We start from the raw sequence: 21,243 nt of genomic DNA on the forward strand, positions 1-21,243 counted from the left end.
TATATTTTTGTAGTCTCTGTATCTGTATTCAGTCTTGCAAATGGCTTCTGATTATGTGTCTGTATTGTTGAGCATGTCTTTTTTTAAACACAGGTCTCTCTTGAAAAACAGATTCTGACCTAAATGAGATGAAGTAAACAAAAGATTTCATACCACCACCACTACTACTACAACTGGTAATAATAACAATAATAATAAAAACATGTACAGTAATGTTCAGCATCTTTTGGTGCATATCAGGCTAGATGATAATCACCTCCTGTACAGGCCTGAATGATGATGACCTTTGGTTTGTTCATTAGTGGGACAGTTCTTTGTGTTTAAGCGCTCATAAATTTTGTCAGTTTCAAAGTCCTTCAGGTCAGAGCCACAGATAGTTCCCAAGCCTCCATGAGACATGAGAACCACAAACACACTGTCTGTATTAAAGAGCTTTGGATGCTTGGAGAAATTAATTAGAGCCTCATCAATCTCCTGTAAACAGAAAAATTGAACATAAATTAGATGTACTTTACTCAGTTTGAAAAATTAAGCTAACTGGAAATGAAATAACACTTTCTGTCTGCAGACGCTACCTGTGCAGTCAAGTCCTGATAATCCACCACCTCATATCCCAGAAAATGAAACAGACTGAGCATAGCCTGCGTGTCGTACTCAGCTCCATGTCGGTTTGATTTCGGATTATGAAAATGTATTATATTAATCAGCAGTGCGATGCGTTGTGACTTAGAATATTCAGTCACAGGGTAAATCTAAAAGACAAAATAATTTAAAGGAATGTCATGTAATCAGATCACTTCAACAAACCGTTTTTTTTTGTAATGCAGTCAGTTGCAAAAGGCCAGTAATTAAGTTTAATAATAATAAATTTAAATTAGTATTAACTGCAAACAGCTGAGGACAACAGTTCAGTTTATAGATACGATAATTATATGGTGACTTACTTTTTACCCTGCATGTCTCTCCCAATGTCATCTGTGCGCATCGCCATGCTTAACCTATAAATATAACAAAGAATATTTTTAGCTGGAGCAATCAAGTGAATTGGGGTCAGTGTGTCCACATGATATCTGTTGTTTGGATTTTTCACTGTATGTTACATGATTTCTTCTCCTTGGGAACAGAAGGGGGAGACAACGATTATCTGTACAACAAGTAACAGTAATCACATGGAGGTGTGTGATTACCTAATCACAAACAAGGAAGTAAAACTAACACAACCATTGAAGTAAAACAGAAAATAAGCCAAGGACTACAGTCGTGGCCAAAATTTTTGAGAATGACACAAATATTAGTTTTCACAAAGTTTGCTGCTAAACTGCTTTTAGATCTTTCTTTCAGTTGTTTCTGTGATGTACTGAAATATAATTACAAGCACTTCATACGTTTCAAAGGCTTTTATCGACAATTGCATGACATTTATGCAAAGAGTCAGTATTTGCAGTGTTGGCCCTTCTTTTTCAGGACCTTTGCAATTCGATTGGGCATGCTCTCAATCAACTTCTGGGCCAAATCCTGACTGATAGCAACCCATTCTGTCATAATCACTTCTTGGAGTTTCTCAAAATTAATGGGCTTTTGTTTGTCCACCCGCCTCTTGAGGATTGACCACAAGTTCTCAATGGGATTAAGATCTGGGGCGTTTCCAGGCCATGGACCCAAAATTTCAATGTTTTGGTCCCCGAGCCACTTAACTATCACTTTTGCCTTATGGCACGGTGCTCCATCGTGCTGGAAAATGCATTGTTCTTCACCAAACTGTTGTTGGATTGTTGGAAGAAGTTGCTGTTGGAGGGTATTTTGGTACCATTCCTTATTCATGGCTGTGTTTTTGGGCAAAATTGTGAGTGAGCCCACTCCCTTGGATGAGAAGCAACCCCACACATGAATGGTCTCAGGATGCTTTACTGTTGGCATGACACAGGACTGATGGTAGCGCTCACCTTTTTTCTCTGGACAAGCGTTTTTCCAGATGCCCCAAACAATCGGAAAGAGGCTTCATCGGAGAATATGACTTTGCCCCAGTCCTCAGCAGTCCATTCACCATACTTTCTGCAGAAGATCAATCAGTCCCTGATGGGTTTTTTTGGAGAGAAGTGGCTTCTTTGCTGCCCTTCTTGACACCAGGCCATCTTCCAAAAGTCTTCGCCTCACTGTGCGTGCAGATGCGCTCACACCTGCCTGCTGCCATTCCTGAGCAAGCTCTGCACTGGTGGCACTCCGATCCCACAGCTGAATCCTCTTTAGGAGACGATCCTGGCCCTTGCTGGAATTTCTTGGACGCCCTGAAGCCTTCTTAACAAGAATTGAACCTCTTTCCTTGAAGTTCTTGATGATCCTATAAATTGTTGATTTAGGTGCAATCTTAGTAGCCACAATATCCTTGCCTGTGAAGCCATTTTTATGCAACGCAATGATGGTGCGTTCTTTGCACGTCACCATGGTTAACAATGGAAGAACAATGATTTCAAGCATCACCCTCCTTTTAACATGTCAAGTCTGCTATTCTAACCCAATCAGCCTGACATAATGATCTCCAGCCTTGTGCTCGACAACATTCTCACCTGAGTTAACAAGACGATTACTGAAATAACCTAGCAGGTCCTTGAATGACAGCAATGAAATGCGGTGGAAAGGTTTTTTTGGGATTAAGTTAATTTTCATGGCAAAGAAGGAGTATGCAATTCATCTGATCACTCTTCATAACATTATGGAGTGTATGCAAATTGCTATTATAACAGCTTAAGCAGCAACTTTTCCAATTTCCAATACTTATGTGATTCTCAAAACTTTAGGCCACGACTGTAGAGGCAAGAGTCACACTGAACATGAAATAAAGGGTTTGTCAATCTAATGCTGGAAGACAAATTATAAAAGATAAATATCATTAAAAAAACAGGCATACAAAATAAATTAAATACTGAAACAAAAAAACTAACAACAAAATAACAAAACTTTTTTCAATTTAAGGGTTTGTTTAGATTTCCAATTTCCGGGGGCGATGTCACCGAGGCAGTTAAATAACCCCTTGGTGGCAGAGCCCCTGGTGTGGATGAGGTCTGCCCCGAGTTCCTGAAGGGTCTGGACGTTGTAGTGCTGTCTTGGTTGACACGCCTCTACAATGTTGTGTGGGGATCAGGGGCAGTACCCCTGGACTGGCAGACGGGGTGGTGGTCCCCATCTTTAAGAAGGGGGACCGGAGGGTGTGTTCCAACTACAGGGGGACCACACTCCTCAGCCTCCCTGGGAAAGTCTATGCCAGGGTGCTGGAAAGGAGAGTTCACACCGCAGCACACCAGCACAGTGCAGACCACGGCCTCTCTGTGTGAAGATCTAAACGTATTCTACGCTAGATTCGACACAGCGAACACCATGAGACCCGGACAGTGTGCGCACCGCCGATGGCGTCAGTGCGCACACTGTGTTTGAGGAGGATGTGAGGAAGTGCTTCAGGAGGGTGAACACACACAAAGCTACTGGTCCGGACGGGATTCCGGCCGGCGTCCTCAAGTCATGCGTGGCTCAGCTGGCTGGAGTGTTTACACACATCTTCAACCTTTCCCTCTCTCTGTCTGTAGTCCCAGCCTGCTTCAAAATGGCCACCATCGTCCCTGTACCCAAATCCTCCACCATCTCCTCATTGAACGACTGGCGACCTGTAGCCCTGACCCCCATCGTGAGCAAATGCTTCGAGAAGCTGGTCAGGGACTTTGTTTGCGCTTCACTACCCGACTCACCGGACCCTCTACAGTTCGCATACCGCCACAACAGGTCCACTGATGACGCCATAGCCCTGACACTACCTACTGCCCTGTCACACCTGGAGAAGAGACACGTATGTGAGAATGCTGTTTGTAGATTACAGCTCAGCATTCAATACCATCGTTCCTCGAAGCTTGACAGGAAACTGCAGGATCTAGGACTGAGCAGCTCCCTCTGCAGCTGGATCCTTAACTTCCTGTCTGACAGACGCCAAGTGGTGGATGAGCACCACCTCATCCCCCCATTTGACCTCCTGTCCAATTTCTGTCCAGTAGAGCGATCACTGAGACAACCATAGAAGTGAAGAGTGGCTTTAAACCTGGAGGAGAGGAGCACCAGGGACAGAGCCAAGGTCACCACAGAGAACGGGATGCTTTCATATTCCCGTCCTGGGAGGATGAACGGGATGACGATGCGGTTCCTTCCTGGTGGTCCATGTTTAGCTGAGAGAGACTCAAGCGTTTCCACACTCCATCATCATCTCGAAGAGGGTAAACCATGATGTTTGGGACCATCTGTGCTCCAGCTTTCTTCAGTGAGTTCCAGTGATCTGGCAGGTTCACAGGTCGATGTTTGTCATCAGGAATGGTACAGCCTTCTTTATCGTCGCAGTAAAAAACTCTGTGCTGAGGCCTCAGTTTTCCTGTAGCGATACCGTACTCTAAACCAGCATTGACGCAGTTCCAGGGAGAATACAGCAGCACGTCAGTGATGGTGGGCAGAGGCAGGTAACAGCTGGCTGGGATCATGAAGTCTCTGATTGAACTATGAGCCATAAAGGTGATGTGAACATCATCACTGTGGTTCTTCTTCTCCTCCTCATCAATGTGTTTCTTCAGGAAGTCAAACATGTCTGTGAGTTTGCTGAAGGCGTCAGATTCTGAGTTTTTCTCAGCCACTGCAGGGCGACTTCATCTGTGCAGCTTCTCATTGCCAGCTTTGTCAGTCTTTGCCTTTCATCACAGCTGCTCAGTCTGTCTGCTCTGCTGCGTGTAGATAACCTCTGAAACAATTTGCTGAAACAGGAATTATAGAAAAAACATTTTAAGCACGGCAAACATTTAATCTGTCCACAGATGGATCCTGAAACAAAACACAGAGAAAATCTTCTCGTTTCATTTCACTCCTTGCTTCCAGACTTACTCCAGTTCCTTGTTTCTGTCCATCTCCTCAGAGGAAGTTTGACTGTCTTTAGCGTTGTCCTTCAGGTGCTTCCTGTGGTCAATAATCGGCAGCATGTGGGTCAGATCTCAGGTACATAAATACAGACTCGTGGCTTATCTTCGGTATTTTGAAAAGCTTGTAGTAAAAATGATTTGAGTTCAGTTAAAGATTATTTCATTGCTGGGAAACAAACACTCTTTGCACACCTGTGTCCTCAAACTGAAAGAAGAAGAACGTTCCTGCATCATAGAGCGTCGTTTATTTGTCTGATTTACACCTGAATAAAATCCTAACAACAACTAGCTGCTGTTTGTATCCATGCTTCATGCTTGGTGGGTTAAAACTGTTGATGACATTTATACCATAATGTATGAATGTCGAGTTATGGACCAGCCTGCTAATCATGTGGACAAACTAACAAAAGAACATTTCAGAAAGACAAAACGTCCGCTTACCTGCTCCAAAACGTCCACTCTGACCCTGTGCAGCCTGTGGAATAGAATAGAATAGAATAAACCTTTAGTCATGGCACGCCACCATGCTGCAGGTCTCTAATTGGCTGACTAAACAAGCTGTATGGTATGAAAGTACCTGGACAGACACCAAATGAAAGTAAAAACTGAGCGGGGATTCCCAAATGTGAAAACAAAAGTAAAAACATGACTCAAAGTTTCAGTACAAAGAGCTCAGCGGGACCTCAGAGCTGCGGTCACATTCATGAACACGAAGTCGGGCCTGTACACCAACGTGACCGTATGGATTACATCTGCCCATCACTGGTGGATTTAATACCCCTTCCCACAGCCACAGGTGTCAGTGGCTCCAACTTTGGGGCCCACACCTTTGTGATTAACCCACACCTGTTTGCCTCATCTTATTTCTGTTTCATGTGGTTCTTTGTTTTCTGCTTTGGCTGTGAGAAACAGATTTTTGTTATGGATATAAAAACATTACATACAGATGCTGCTATAAGTTTGTCTACAACAACCACGGCTCTCTCCCACAGCGTGTCTGTGTCCTGTCTTCCTCACCCAACCGCCAGCCGGTTGCGGCAGATGGCCCCGCCCTTCCTGAGTCTTTCTGTTAAAGGGAGATTTTCCTTCCCACTGTTGCCAAAGGTCTTGCTCATAGGGGTTCGTATAATAATTGGGGTCTCTCTGTATAATTGTAGAATTTTACCATACATCATTAAGTGCCTTGAGCTATATAAATACAATTGAAATAAATAACTTAAAAACAGATCACTTCAACATTCAAAATTCACTGAATCTGTGAGACTTACCTGGAAGCAGGTAGAACTCTTTTGTCAAAGTGTCTCTCTCTTTGGTTGGCATCTGCATATGTTCAGAGGGGAATCTTCAAAGTGTTGCATGACCTTTGAGCCCACATTAAAGAAAATATGTTTTCCAGTCACACAGTGATGGAGCAATTTGTTCCATTATTTTTAGAATCAAGCGTAACACCTTGAGTCACTGAGTTTGGCTCATTTGAGGTCAGAATGAACCAAGTAGCAATACAAAGTCTGTCTCAGATATAGACAGCTTGCTAGTGATTTAATTTTCAGGTTACCAGGACTAAATGGTTTCTGTAACATGATGTTTTACACAATGTTTAGCCCCATTGAATGGAAGATCGGCATCTCTCACATGGGATGAAATGGACTAGTATTAATAGGACATCCCAAAAATCTTTGGACAACTCAAACATGCAGATAAGTAATTTTCATACCCGTTCTCTTGTGGGTCGGACAAAGAATGAATGCCTCTAAAATTTTTTCAAAAATTACGAATAAATTCAGGTTAATAAAACTTTGATGACAAGATTAAATATTGGCAAACTTACCTTTTTAAACAGTTCTTCAATATCATCCTTATGACAATAAGTGAAGATCACATCACAAATGTAATGGATAAAATCAGAACGATATTTTGGGATTCTATATGAAAAGGTGTCTGCATGCAAACAGAAACATACATTTTGTACTTGGTAATGATGTTTGTTATTAAAGAATAGTAAGAATAGCAAGAAGAAAGCAAGGAGCTTGAGAACCTACAACGAGTGCTGGAATAAAAAACCGATGAAGTCCTTTTCTGCATGTACCATACCACCTTTGGCAACGTTTTTGATGAGGATCTGATGTATTCTGTGGCCATCACTTGTCTACTTCCAGATACCTTCACCACTCCTTCATTCCCTAAAACAAACAAGATATGTCCACATAAACTTTGCCACTTCATCTTCAGGTGCTCTGTCGTCATACTAAAAGCAAAATAACTGCATTATGTGTATTCAACAACATCACATCTAGTAAAACATTAGTTTCTTCTGCAGAAACTAGTAGGTGTAAGTTCACAGTACAAGATCAAATTTAAGTAAGCTACAAAAAGTGTGATGCTACATTCTCTAATTTTACTGGAATATTTTAAAAGTTTATATTTTTGTAGTCTCTGTATCTGTATTCAGTCTTGCAAATGGCTTCTGATTATGTGTCTGTATTGTTGAGCATGTCTTTTTTTTAAACACAGGTCTCTCTTGAAAAACAGATTCTGACCTAAATGAGATGAAGTAAACAAAAGATTTCATACCACCACCACTACTACTACAACTGGTAATAATAACAATAATAATAAAAACATGTACAGTAATGTTCAGCATCTTTTGGTGCATATCAGGCTAGATGATAATCACCTCCTGTACAGGCCTGAATGATGATGACCTTTGGTTTGTTCATTAGTGCGGGACAGTTCTTTGTGTTTAAGCGCTCATAAATTTTGTCAGTTTCAAAGTCCTTCAGGTCAGAGCCACAGATAGTTCCCAAGCCTCCATGAGACATGAGAACCACAAACACACTGTCTGTATTAAAGAGCTTTGGATGCTTGGAGAAATTAATTAGAGCCTCATCAATCTCCTGTAAACAGAAAAATTGAACATAAATTAGATGTACTTTACTCAGTTTGAAAAATTAAGCTAACTGGAAATGAAATAACACTTTCTGTCTGCAGACGCTACCTGTGCAGTCAAGTCCTGATAATCCACCACCTCATATCCCAGAAAATGAAACAGACTGAGCATAGCCTGCGTGTCGTACTCAGCTCCATGTCGGTTTGATTTCGGATTATGAAAATGTATTATATTAATCAGCAGTGCGATGCGTTGTGACTTAGAATATTCAGTCACAGGGTAAATCTAAAAGACAAAATAATTTAAAGGAATGTCATGTAATCAGATCACTTCAACAAACCGTTTTTTTTTGTAATGCAGTCAGTTGCAAAAGGCCAGTAATTAAGTTTAATAATAATAAATTTAAATTAGTATTAACTGCAAACAGCTGAGGACAACAGTTCAGTTTATAGATACGATAATTATATGGTGACTTACTTTTTTACCCTGCATGTCTCTCCCAATGTCATCTGTGCGCATCGCCATGCTTAACCTATAAATATAACAAAGAATATTTTTAGCTGGAGCAATCAAGTGAATTGGGGTCAGTGTGTCCACATGATATCTGTTGTTTGGATTTTTCACTGTATGTTACATGATTTCTTCTCCTTGGGAACAGAAGGGGGAGACAACGATTATCTGTACAACAAGTAACAGTAATCACATGGAGGTGTGTGATTACCTAATCACAAACAAGGAAGTAAAACTAACACAACCATTGAAGTAAAACAGAAAATAAGCCAAGGACTACAGTCGTGGCCAAAAATTTTGAGAATGACACAAATATTAGTTTTCACAAAGTTTGCTGCTAAACTGCTTTTAGATCTTTCTTTCAGTTGTTTCTGTGATGTACTGAAATATAATTACAAGCACTTCATACGTTTCAAAGGCTTTTATCGACAATTGCATGACATTTATGCAAAGAGTCAGTATTTGCAGTGTTGGCCCTTCTTTTTCAGGACCTCTGCATTTTGACTGGGCATGCTCTCAATCAACTTCTGGGCCAAATCCTGACTGATAGCAACCCATTCTGTCATAATCACTTCTTGGAGTTTCTCAAAATTAATGGGCTTTTGTTTGTCCACCCGCCTCTTGAGGATTGACCACAAGTTCTCAATGGGATTAAGATCTGGGGCGTTTCAGGCCATGGACCCAAAATTTCAATGTTTTGGTCCCCGAGCCACTTAACTATCACTTTTGCCTTATGGCACGGTGCTCCATCGTGCTGGAAAATGCATTGTTCTTCACCAAACTGTTGTTGGATTGTTGGAAGAAGTTGCTGTTGGAGGGTATTTTGGTACCATTCCTTATTCATGGCTGTGTTTTTGGGCAAAATTGTGAGTGAGCCCACTCCCTTGGATGAGAAGCAACCCACACATGAATGGTCTCAGGATGCTTTACTGTTGGCATGACACAGGACTGATGGTAGCGCTCACCTTTTTCTCTGGACAAGCGTTTTTCCAGATGCCCCAAACAATCGGAAAGAGGCTTCATCGGAGAATATGACTTTGCCCCAGTCCTCAGCAGTCCATTCACCATACTTTCTGCAGAAGATCAATCAGTCCCTGATGGGTTTTTGGAGAGAAGTGGCTTCTTTGCTGCCCTTCTTGACACCAGGCCATCTTCCAAAAGTCTTCGCCTCACTGTGCGTGCAGATGCGCTCACACCTGCCTGCTGCCATTCCTGAGCAAGCTCTGCACTGGTGGCACTCCGATCCCGCAGCTGAATCCTCTTTAGGAGACAATCCTGGCACTTGCCGGAATTTCTTGGACGCCCTGAAGCCTTCTTAACAAGAATTGAACCTCTTTCCTTGAAGTTCTTGATGATCCTATAAATTGTTGATTTAGGTGCAATCTTAGTAGCCACAATATCCTTGCCTGTGAAGCCATTTTATGCAACGCAATGATGGTGCGCTTTGCACGTCACCATGGTTAACAATGGAAGAACAATGATTTCAAGCATCACCCTCCTTTAACATGTCAAGTCTGCTATTCTAACCCAATCAGCCTGACATAATGATCTCCAGCCTTGTGCTCGACAACATTCTCACCTGAGTTAACAAGACGATTACTGAAATAACCTAGCAGGTCCTTGAATGACAGCAATGAAATGCGGTGGAAAGGTTTTTGGGATTAAGTTAATTTTCATGGCAAAGAAGGAGTATGCAATTCATCTGATCACTCTTCATAACATTATGGAGTGTATGCAAATTGCTATTATAACAGCTTAAGCAGCAACTTTTCCAATTTCCAATACTTATGTGATTCTCAAAACTTTAGGCCACGACTGTAGAGGCAAGAGTCACACTGAACATGAAATAAAGGGTTTGTCAATCTAATGCTGGAAGACAAATTATAAAAGATAAATATCATTAAAAAAACAGGCATACAAAATAAATTAAATACTGAAAAAAAAACTAACAACAAAATAACAAAACTTTTTTCAATTTAAGGGTTTGTTTAGATTTCCAATTTCCGGGGCGATGTCACCGAGGCAGTTAAATAACCCTTGGTGGCAGAGCCCTGGTGTGGATGAGGTCTGCCCGAGTTCCTGAAGGGTCTGGGACGTTGTAGTGCTGTCTTGGTTGACACGCCTCTACAATGTTGTGTGGGGATCAGGGGCAGTACCCCTGGACTGGCAGACCGGGGTGGTGGTCCCCATCTTTAAGAAGGGGGACCGGAGGGTGTGTTCCAACTACAGGGGGACCACACTCCTCAGCCTCCCTGGGAAAGTCTATGCCAGGGTGCTGGAAAGGAGAGTTCACACCGCAGCACACCAGCACAGTGCAGACCACGGCCTCTCTGTGTGAAGATCTAAAGCGTATTCTCACGCTAGATTCAACACAGCGAACACCATGAGACCGGACAGTGTGCGCACCGCCGATGACGTCAGTGCGCACACTGTGTTTGAGGAGGATGTGAGGAAGTGCTTCAGGAGGGTGAACACACACAAAGCTACTGGTCCGGACGGGATTCCCGGCCGCGTCCTCAAGTCATGCGTGGCTCAGCTGGCTGGAGTGTTTACACACATCTTCAACCTTTCCCTCTCTGTCTGTAGTCCCAGCCTGCTTCAAAATGGCCACCATCGTCCCTGTACCCAAATCCTCCACCATCTCCTCATTGAACGACTGGCGACCTGTAGCCCTGACCCCCATCGTGAGCAAATGCTTCGAGAAGCTGGTCAGGGACTTTGTTTGCGCTTCACTACCCGACTCACCGGACCCTCTACAGTTCGTGATACCGCCACAACAGGTCCACTGATGACGCCATAGCCCTGACACTACCTACTGCCCTGTCACACCTGGAGAAGAGAGACACGTATGTGAGAATGCTGTTTGTAGATTACAGCTCAGCATTCAATACCATCGTTCCCTCGAAGCTTGACAGGAAACTGCAGGATCTAGGACTGAGCAGCTCCCTCTGCAGCTGGATCCTTAACTTCCTGTCTGACAGACGCCAAGTGGTGGATGAGCACCACCTCATCCCCCATCACACTGAACACTGGTGCTCCACAGGGGTGTGTACTGAGCCCTCTCCTGTACTCACTGTACACCTATGACTGCACAGCCACTAGCAACTCCAACATCATTGTGAAGTTTGCGGACGACACTACAGTGGTGGGTCTTATCACCAACGGTGATGAGACGGCTTACAGGGAGGAGGTCAGCGCCCTGACCCACTGGTGTCAAGACATCTATCTCACCCTCAACGTCGCAAAGACAAAGGAGTTGATAGTGGACTTCCGGAGGTGCAGAGAAGTACACACCCCCATCACCATCAACGGTGCTGCTGTGGAGAGAGTGAGCAGCTTCCGCTTCCTTGGTGTACATCTGGCTGAGGATCTTACGTGGTCAGGACACATAAACAAAACAGTGAAGAAGGCGCAGCAGCGCCTCTTCTTCCTCAGGAGACTGAAAAGATTTGGCATGAGCCCCCGCATCCTCAGGACCTTCTATCGCTGTGCCATTGAGAGCATCCTCACTGGATGCATCACCACCTGGTATGGCAACAGCACCGCTTACAACCGCAAAGCTCTCCAGAGATTAGTGCGGTGCTCTGAACGGATAATTGAGGTGAGCTTCCTCCTCCAAGACATCTACAGGAAGCAATGCCTGAGGAAAGCGGGAGGATCATCAAGGACTCCAGTCACCCCAGCCATAAACTGTTCAGACTACTTCCATCAGGATGGAGGTTCTGCAGCATCCGGTCCCGTACCAGCAGACTGAGAGACAGCTTTTTCCATCAGGCCATCAGACTGCTGAACACATCATAGACACCTCACCCTCACTACTGGAACTTCAACATTATGCACTCCACACTGTACATTAATGCCACTGTTTTGCACATGTCCAACTACCAACCTCTGTATATTTTATATGTTTTATTTTATTGTTTACTCTATTTAATTTGTAAAATATGTATACATACACACACACACACACACGTAGAAAAACATATTTAGTATACACATCCAGTAATGCATATACTCTTATATATTGTACATATATTTATTACTCTCAGATTTAGCCATTCTTATATTTTGCTTGTTTTACGTTATTGTATTTTTGCAAAACTCTGTTGCTTGTGAAGCTCGCACACAAGAATTTCACTCGCATGTACTGTACCAGTGTACCTGCACATGTGATGTGACAATAGAAGTGATTTGATTTGATTCATCCGGGAGTCGAACCTCAGATACAGGAGGAACAATGCGGTTTTCGTCCTGGTCGCGGAACACTGGACCAATGTTCCGCTCAAGGATACTTCAGGGCGCATGGGAGTTTGCCCAACCAGTCTACATGTGTTTTGTGGACTTGGAGAAGGCATTAGACCGTGTCCCTCGGGGTGTCTGTTAAAGTGAATTGTTAAATGTTTGTCATTTTTATGCTTACCATCTCTACATTGTTTTAACGCTGTGATGAAAGGAATTCTTTCTGTTGTCCCCCTCTCCAGATTCTCGAAGTCTTGGGTGGGGGATGTAGTGTTTTTATCACAGGCAACATCCTTGTGAAGGTTTGTTTGATGTTTGGTAAGTTCCTGCCCTTTGTATGGTTTCACTTTGTTATCTATGGTAAACCATACATTGGGTGTGGGGGAGACTACCCTCTTTATGATCAAGGATGTTGCCTGCTGCTTTTTATGACCTAGGATGTTGTTCCTGCTTTATGACCCTTTTGGTCAGCAGGAACACACACACACACACACACACACACACACACATACATATAATGCCTTGTCTTTGTAACCAAGGGGGGTTACGAGGGGAGGTGTTTGTAAACTATTGTTTGAAGGTTTTCAATAAAAGGCAGCAGGATGAGGCCATCGTCGGGGTCATTCGTAATGAGCTGAGATACCGACGAGACCTCCCTTGCAAGTAAACGATCGATCGCTGACTGTCTTGTTTTCTTCATGATGAGTAAGTCTAAACCAGCAGGGCTTGTGGAAACACAGACCCAACAGTGTCCTGTGGGAGGTGCTGCGGGAGTATGGGGTGTCTGGCCCATTGCTACGGGCCATTCGATCCCTATACAACCGTTGCAAGAGCTTGGTTCGCATTGCCGGCAATAAGTCGGACTCATTTCCGGTGGGTGATGGGCTCCGCCAGGGCTGCCCTTTGTCACCGATTCTGTTCATAATTTTTATGGACAGGATTTCTAGGCACAGCCAAGTGGGGGAGGGCTTTCACTTTGGTGGCCTCAGGATCTCGTCTCTGCTTTTCGCGGATGATGTGGTTCTGTTGGCTTCATCGGGTGATGGCCTCCAGCTTGCACTGGAACGGTTCGCAGCCGAGTGTGAAGCAGCGGGAATGAGGATCAACACCTCAAAATCTGAGGCCATGGTTCTCAGCCGGGAAAAGGGTGGAGTGCACACTTCGGGTCGGGGATGAGTTCCTGCGCCAACTGGAGGAGTCCAAGTATCTCTGGGTCTTGTTCGCAAGTGATGGGAGAAGGGAACCGGAGATCGACAGACGGATTGGTGCTGCGGCTGCAGTGATGCGGACACTGCACCGGTCTGTCGTGGTGAAGAGAGAGCTGAGTGTAAAAGCGAAGCTCTCAGTTTACCAGTCGATCTACGTCCCTACCCTCACCTATGGCCACGAAATGTGGGTAGTGACCGAAAGAACGGGATTGTGGATACAAGCGGCGGAAATGGGCTTCCTCCAAAGGGTGGCTGGCCTCTCCCTTAGAGATAGGGTGAGAAGTTCAGCCTAGAGGAGGTGGCTGGGGAGAGGGAGGTCTGGGCTTCTCTACTTAGGCTGCTGCCCCCGCGACCCGGCCCCGAATAAAGCGGAAGAAGATGGATGGATGGATGGATGGATTGATGGATATATGTATATATATATACATATTCGTATATAACATTGTAACACAACAACAGGATCACCCCTTGCTACTCTCTTTGGTCATGGCTGGGAGGGCACAGAAGAGACAACTCAGCCTGCTATAACATCGACTTGTACTGAAGTGTGTGGAGAGGCTCAGAGAGGAAGATCCTGTTCTACGATCTGCTTGGTAAAGGTATCCCCGAAAGCGCAGCCAGAGTGAGTGACAAAGGCTTATGTTGTGCTCGATGATCAGAGTAATCGGTCACTTGCCAGGTCAGAGTTTTTTGATGTTTATGGCATAGAGGGATCAGAGTCTCCATTCAAACATTGTACATGTGCTGGAATGACAGAAATGATGGGTAGAAGAGCTACAGGCTTTGTAGTGGAGTCACTAGATGGAGCCACATCAGTCACGCTGCAGACAATAATTGAATATAACAACATTCCGAGTAACAGAGCTGAGATACCTACCCCTGAGGTGGCAGCAGAACATGCTCATCTAAGGCCAATAGCCCATCTTATCCCACCACTCGATCACAAAGCTGAAATCCTCCTTTTACTGGGACATGACCTACTTAGTGTCCACAAGGTGAGGCAGCATAGAAATGGTCCTTACAATGCCCCACACGCACAGAAACTGGACCTGGGATGGGTCATCATTGGTGATGTCTGTTTAGGTGATGCTCACAAGCCTGCAACTGTGGATACCTATCACACTAATGTGCTTGAGAACAATCGCCCATCCTATTTCAGACCATGTCCAAATATGGTTCATATCAAAGACAATTATGGGTCCAAGTCTGAGTGTAAAGCCTTCCCTACCACTGAAACACCTAGAGTTAAGGCATGCACTCTTGGAAGCACTATCTTTGATACATCTGAGGACGATAACAAAATCGGCCTTTCTGTTGAAGACAAACTGTTCCTAGAGGTCATGAAGAGAGAGATGTTCATAGATGACAGCAATAGCTGGGTGGCGCCACTTCCATTCAAGGGACCTCGCCAGCGGCTGCCCAACAATCGTGATCAGGCGGTCAAACGCTTATCCTCTCTTCATTGCACCCTTGAAAAAAGGCCTGAAATGAAGAGGCATTTCTTTGCCTTCATGCAGAACATATTTGATCTTGACCATGCTGAACTGGCTCCTCCACTTGAGGTGGACAAGGAGTGCTGGTACTTTCCTACGTTTGGGGTGTACCATCCTCAGAAGTCGGGTCAGATCAGAGTTGTGTTTGACTGAAGTGCAAAGTGCCAAGGCGTCTCTCTCAATCATGTTCTCCTCTCTGGACCTGACCTCAATAATAGCTTGTTGGGAGTATTGTTGAGGTTCAGACGTGAAACTGTTGCAGTAACCGCTGACATTGAACAGATGTTTCACAGTTTCATAGTAAGAGAGGACCATCGAAACTATTTGCGCTTCCTCTGGCATGAAGACAACAATCCTGCCAATGACATCTGTGAGTATCAAATGAAGATTTACATGTTTGGCAACAGTCCCTCACCATCCGTAGCTATATATATGGCCTTCGACGTGCAGCAGCTCATGGTGAAGAGGAATTCAGATCAGATGCACGACGCTTCGTTGAAAGGGAGTTCTACGTTGATGATGCGCTTGTGTCAAGGCCCACAGCCAGTGAAGCTATTGATCTAATGAAGAGAGCACAGGAAATGCTTGCCACATCTAACCTTCGCCTGCATAAAATAGTATCAAATAGCTCCGAGGTTCTTGATGCGTTTTCTCCAGATGACCGTGCAAAGGGGCTTAAGGAGCTAAATCTGGAGACTCATGTGACACCTACACAGCGGAGTCTTGGGCTGATATGGGACCTGAAGAAAGACGCCTTTACCTTTCAAGTAGCAGAGACAGTGAAGCCTTGTACAAAGAGAGGTGTCTTAGCTACAATCAATGGTCTTTTCGATCCCTTAGGATTTGCTTCTCCAGTTACAATCCAGGAAAGATGCTGCTGAGAGAACTTTCAAGTGAGGCCCTAGACTGGGACACTCCACTGCCTGGAGAAAGGGAGGCTGAGTGGGATGCATGGAAAGAATCTCTTGTCAATCTGAAGAATATACATATTCCAAGAACCTACGCTTCTGCTACGATGTCAACAGCAATCAGAAAAGAGTTACACATCTTTTCAGATGCCTCCACTAAAGCCATTGCAGCAGTTGCTTTCCTAAAGACCACTGGTGAAGATCAGAACCATTATGTGGGCTTCGTTCTGGGGAAAGCAAAATTGGCCCCACAATCTGCTCATACAATTCCAAGACTGGAATTGGGAGCTGCTGTGTTAGCTGCAGAGCTTGCCGAAGTCATCAGAAGTGAACTGGACCTGAATCTTGATGCTGTCGAATTCTACACAGACAGACGTTTGGTTTTAGGCTATATAAGCAACCAGACGAAGAGGTTCTATGTATATGTTGGCAACAGGGTGCAGCGAATCAGGAGGATTTCAGAACCAAAACAATGGCACTATGTTCCTACGACCTCTAACCCTGCTGACATAGGCACATGCTCAGTGCCTGCTGCCATGCTTGGCGACAGTGCCTGGCTTAAAGGACCTGCGTTCTTGTTACAAGCTAGTGTTACAAGAGAAGCTGAAACCTATAGTGATGTGTCGGTCGCGAACAAAATGGTTCTTGGAGACGGATCTTTTTTTTTTGCCTGTTTATGTCTACGAACAGTGAACACCCGTGTGCACACCTGTGTGGATCAGCGCGCTTGTATTCAAAAGGTTTCCCCATGTAACGGTCTGCTAGAGGGTGTAGAGGGCCATAGCCCCGTCCCCCAGGGCATGAAGCAGGCATGGAGGATATCCAGGCTCCAGACATCCAGAGGCCCCAGAGTGTGAGAGCCCAAGGAGGACCACCGGAGGGGCATCCGTGCCACCCTCCTGGGAAGGGCTGAGGAGATCCCCAGACAAGGGGTCACCCAGTAACCACAGAGCAGAAGCCAGAGGGGGCTGCACTGGCGTGCCCGCCGGAGGCCCGAGGGCCCCCCGCGCCCCGGAAGAGGCCTGACCGAGGAACAGGCGCCAGGCCCCGCCAAGTAGCCACCGGGAGTGAGCTGGTACATACCTGAGCGCCCAGCCCCGGGCACCAAGAACCACCGATGCACCGACCCCTGAGGGCATCAGTCACCGGCAGGGAGTGTGGTGAGGGGAGATAGGCCTCCACACTTTGGAGGGCCTGGGAGTTCCCAGAGAGGTGGAGTCTAAGACCCGACCTGACATATAGACACAGACAAACAGGCACACACAGACACAAACATGCATTCCCACCCTCATACACACATATACAAGCACTCAGCACTCACCCAACGTAAGGATAGACATAAATGGACATGTACACACAATCACACTCCCCAAAATACTCTATACCCTGGGTCCAGGTACCCTCGCCCCCAGAGGGGGAAACGACACCCAGACCCAAGAGATGTTATCCTTTCCCCCGGGGTGGAGGCAAGCAGACCGCCTCAGGCTCCGCAGCAGCAGGGAGGCCAATCGGACAGCCAACACCTCCTCCCAGCCCCCCCGCCCCGATGGCTAGTAGAGAACGGGGGGGTGTGAAGACCCCATACCTCCCTCCTCCCGCTCATGTATAGTGTTGCTGCGTGTTGTTCTGAAGTGCATTTAAAACAAGGGAGGGCATGGTGCTGCTGCCAGAGAGCAGCAGGTGTTAGCACGGCCCCTCCCGAGAACCCTCAATGTCTACATGTATTTAAAATTGAGAGGTGGGCACCGGCACCAGAGGTAGGGTTTAATACACAGACCGTCCACTGGATGCCGTTAACGTGGCCACCGTTTGTTTAAAAGGAAAAAGCTGAAAATCTATTTTTTGTATTATATGATTTATTTATTACATTTTATGTGGAGTGAATAAATAAAAGTATATTTACAGTGGCCCCTAGAGACAAAGCATGTACAAACTTCAAAACACGTACGAACTCTGAAGCACGTACAAACCCTGAAGCACGTACAAACTCCAAAACACGTACAAACCCTGAAGCACGTACAAACTCCAAAACACATACAAACTCCAAAACACGTATAAACCCTGAAGCACGTACAAACTCCAAAACACGTAAAAACTCAGAAGCACGTACAAACTCCAAAACACGTAAAAACTCAGAAGCACGTGAAAACTCCAAAACACGTATAAAACACAACAGAAGTGCTCCAGGATGCTAGGCGCAGTATTGAGCTTTTGTTACCTAGTGGCTACACAAGCCAGCAAGTACCAACAACCGGATTTGGTGTGTGGTAGTAACAGGTAAATGAACATTATTTTTTTAAATTATTTGAATATATATGAGTGCTTGTGTATAAATACACAAACAATACACATATGCTTTCAATTGTGTAATTTAGGTGATCTAGGTAGCTCTGTTTTGGAAGGTCAGTTAACCCTAGAAATGTGTTTTGGAGTTTGCACATGCTTTGGAGTTTGCACGTGCTTTGGAATTTGTACATGCTTTTTGGAGTTTGTATGTGCTTTGTCTCTAGGGGCCACCGCATATATTTATATATAAACATATATAAATAAAACCACTTTTTTTTACATTAGTAATTCCTTTTGTGCATAATTTTATATTATTGTTAATAATAAATTAATTAAAGCAACAAAACAACCTGAAGAGCCGGTTCGGAGCCGAAAGAGCCGGCTCTTTTTAGTGAGCCGAGCCGAAAGAGCCGGTTCTCTAAAAAGAGCCGGAAACCCCATCACTAGAAACCTATGACCATGTGGACCCCGAGTTGGATGATGAAATACGTAGCTTTGTCACTCACATGAGCAATGATGGGTCTTTGCTTGAATCGCAAAGGTTCAGACGTTTTCCTCTTTGAAGAAACCTCCTCAGGGCCCTTAGCTTGCTCATTCATATTGCGAAGGTCTTCAAGAGCAAAGATGAAGATCCTCTTGCAGTTCATGGCATCATTGCAAACAGTCTCACACAGCAGAGGAACTGACAAAGGCTGAGACTGTCGTCATCAAAAGTGTGCAGAAGGAAATGTTTGAGGAGGAGCTTGCCTGTATTGCCAATCGTAAAGACATAGCAAAACACAGCTCTTTACAAAACTCAGTCCCTACTGTGATGATGAAGGACTCTTTAGGATAGGCGGAAGGCTCAAACACGCCAACATCGACTACAAGGAGAAACATCCTCTCATTATTCCAGGTGGTAACCACGTTGCCAAGTTGATAGTAGAACACCATCACCAGCGAGTAATGCATCAGGGATGGGTGTTCCCAGAAGGTGCAGTCCCTACTGCTGGATACTGGATTACAGGAGCAAGAGGCTAATAAAGCAGATTATCCACAACTGTATCACCTGCAACAGACTTAGGAAGAGAGCAACTGAGCAAAGAATGGCAGATCTGCCTTCTGATCATATCAGCACCGAACCTCCTTTCACCTTCGTGGGCTTGGATGTATTTGGCCCTTGGTCTGTGGTCACAAGGCCCACAAGAGGAGGCCAGGCAAATAGCAGAAGGTGGGCTCTTCTTTTTACGTGTCTTAGCACACGTGCTGTGCACATTGAACTGATTGAGTCGATGGACGCATCAAGTTTCATCAATGCCCTGCGTCGATTCTTCAGTTTGAGAGGGCAGATTTGATCCGATTGTGGGACTAATTTCGTGGGTGCATGCCGGGAGCTAGGTTTTACACTGACCGACCCCGACGTGTCAAGCATTAAGACATACCTGGGAGAAGAGGGATGCACCTGGATCTTTAATCCACCTCACTCTTCTGATATGGGAGGAAGCTGGGAACGTATATTGCAATGCTTCTCCAAACCACGCATTCTCACTTGACACATGAGGTGCTTTCCACTCTAATGGCAGAGGTAACAGCCATTATTAATGCTAGACCTTTGTCTCCTATCACAACAGATCCTGACCCTTCCTGTTGACGCTTTCCATGCTTCTCACTCAGAAGGTGTGCACTCCTCTCCCCCCTCTGGGAAGTTTTATTGAGAAAGATCTCCATCGACAGCAGTGGAGGCAAGTTCAATACCTTGCAAACACATTTTGGACCACATGGAGACTGGAGTACTTAGGGACACTGCGGAGCCGGAACAAGTGGCAACGTAACCATGCGAACCTCAAGGTGGGAGATTTGGTGCTCATCAAAGATGCACAAGTGAGGCGCAATGAATGGCCAATGGGACTTGTCGACCAGATCTTCCCGGATAAGGATGGCAGGGTCAGGAAGATTGAAGTGAGGGTCTCAAGAAATGGAACTATTAATACTTACCTGAGACCTGTGTCAGAGACAGTGTTATTGATGTCCCCAAAGGACTGAGAAGTATGTGTGTCATGATGGTAAACATTGTATTCAGATATAATCTGTAAAATCTTGCAGTTTATGATGTTTCAGTTGATTTATAGTGGTATTTTACAATACCAGACGGGGAGTGTTATGACATGCATAGGTTCTTTCTCTTCAGCACCCTCTGCTGGTCATAGTTGGAAAACTCACAAGCTTATATTTTGGTGGGGTTTTTGTGTTCCTGTGGGTAGAGGAAACAGGAAGCTGGTCTCTTGTTAGCCTGCAGAATATGCTGTTTGTTGCCTTAGATGCTCTTTAAAACATTTCTGCCTTGGAGAGTTATTGCTTTTTACGGGAAGAAAAGGATGTCAATCATTGAACTATTGATTTAAGTAAAAAGGCTTGAACTTACTTCTGCCTCCAAAGTTCATTGAAGCCGTTAGCTGTCTGTCAAGTTGGGCAAAGGGACGCAAAATAAGGACAGAACATATATATCTATATCTATCTATCTATCTAGCTATCTGTCTCTCTCTCTCTATATATATATATTCAAATGTATTACCTGTTCAATGCCCGTGATCAGGTGCCCCGCCAAAGGAGGAGATAGAAGCCACTGAGATCAAGACAAGAAAGCTCCTGACTATGCATGGAGGGTTTCACCCCAAGTCCAGGACCCTGAGGCTGTACGCTAAGCAGAAGGAAGGAGGCTGGGGACCAGTGAGTGCCAGCACCAGGGTCCAGGATGAGACAATGAACATCCATGAATACATCAGGAATATGGCC

At 44.9% G+C, this 21,243-nt stretch overlaps 1 protein-coding gene across 1 annotated transcript; it reads right to left on the minus strand.

The window, feature by feature from the left end:
* Positions 1-940: 940 nt before the first annotated feature.
* LOC116328039 (caspase b-like) lies at positions 941-19,093 on the minus strand. Its single transcript, XM_039604378.1, has 10 exons — positions 18,978-19,093; positions 8,305-8,359; positions 7,936-8,112; positions 7,615-7,834; positions 6,980-7,120; positions 6,769-6,878; positions 6,209-6,260; positions 5,382-5,415; positions 4,906-4,977; positions 941-998 (listed from the first exon to the last, which is right to left on the minus strand). Exons 1-10 carry the CDS (start codon positions 19,064-19,066, stop codon positions 941-943), a joined length of 1,008 nt encoding a protein of 335 aa, XP_039460312.1. The 5' UTR covers positions 19,067-19,093.
* Between the last annotated feature and the right edge of the window lie 2,150 nt (positions 19,094-21,243).

This window comes from Oreochromis aureus, linkage group 3 (genome assembly GCF_013358895.1).
Source record: "Oreochromis aureus strain Israel breed Guangdong linkage group 3, ZZ_aureus, whole genome shotgun sequence".
NCBI lineage: Eukaryota > Metazoa > Chordata > Actinopteri > Cichliformes > Cichlidae > Oreochromis > Oreochromis aureus.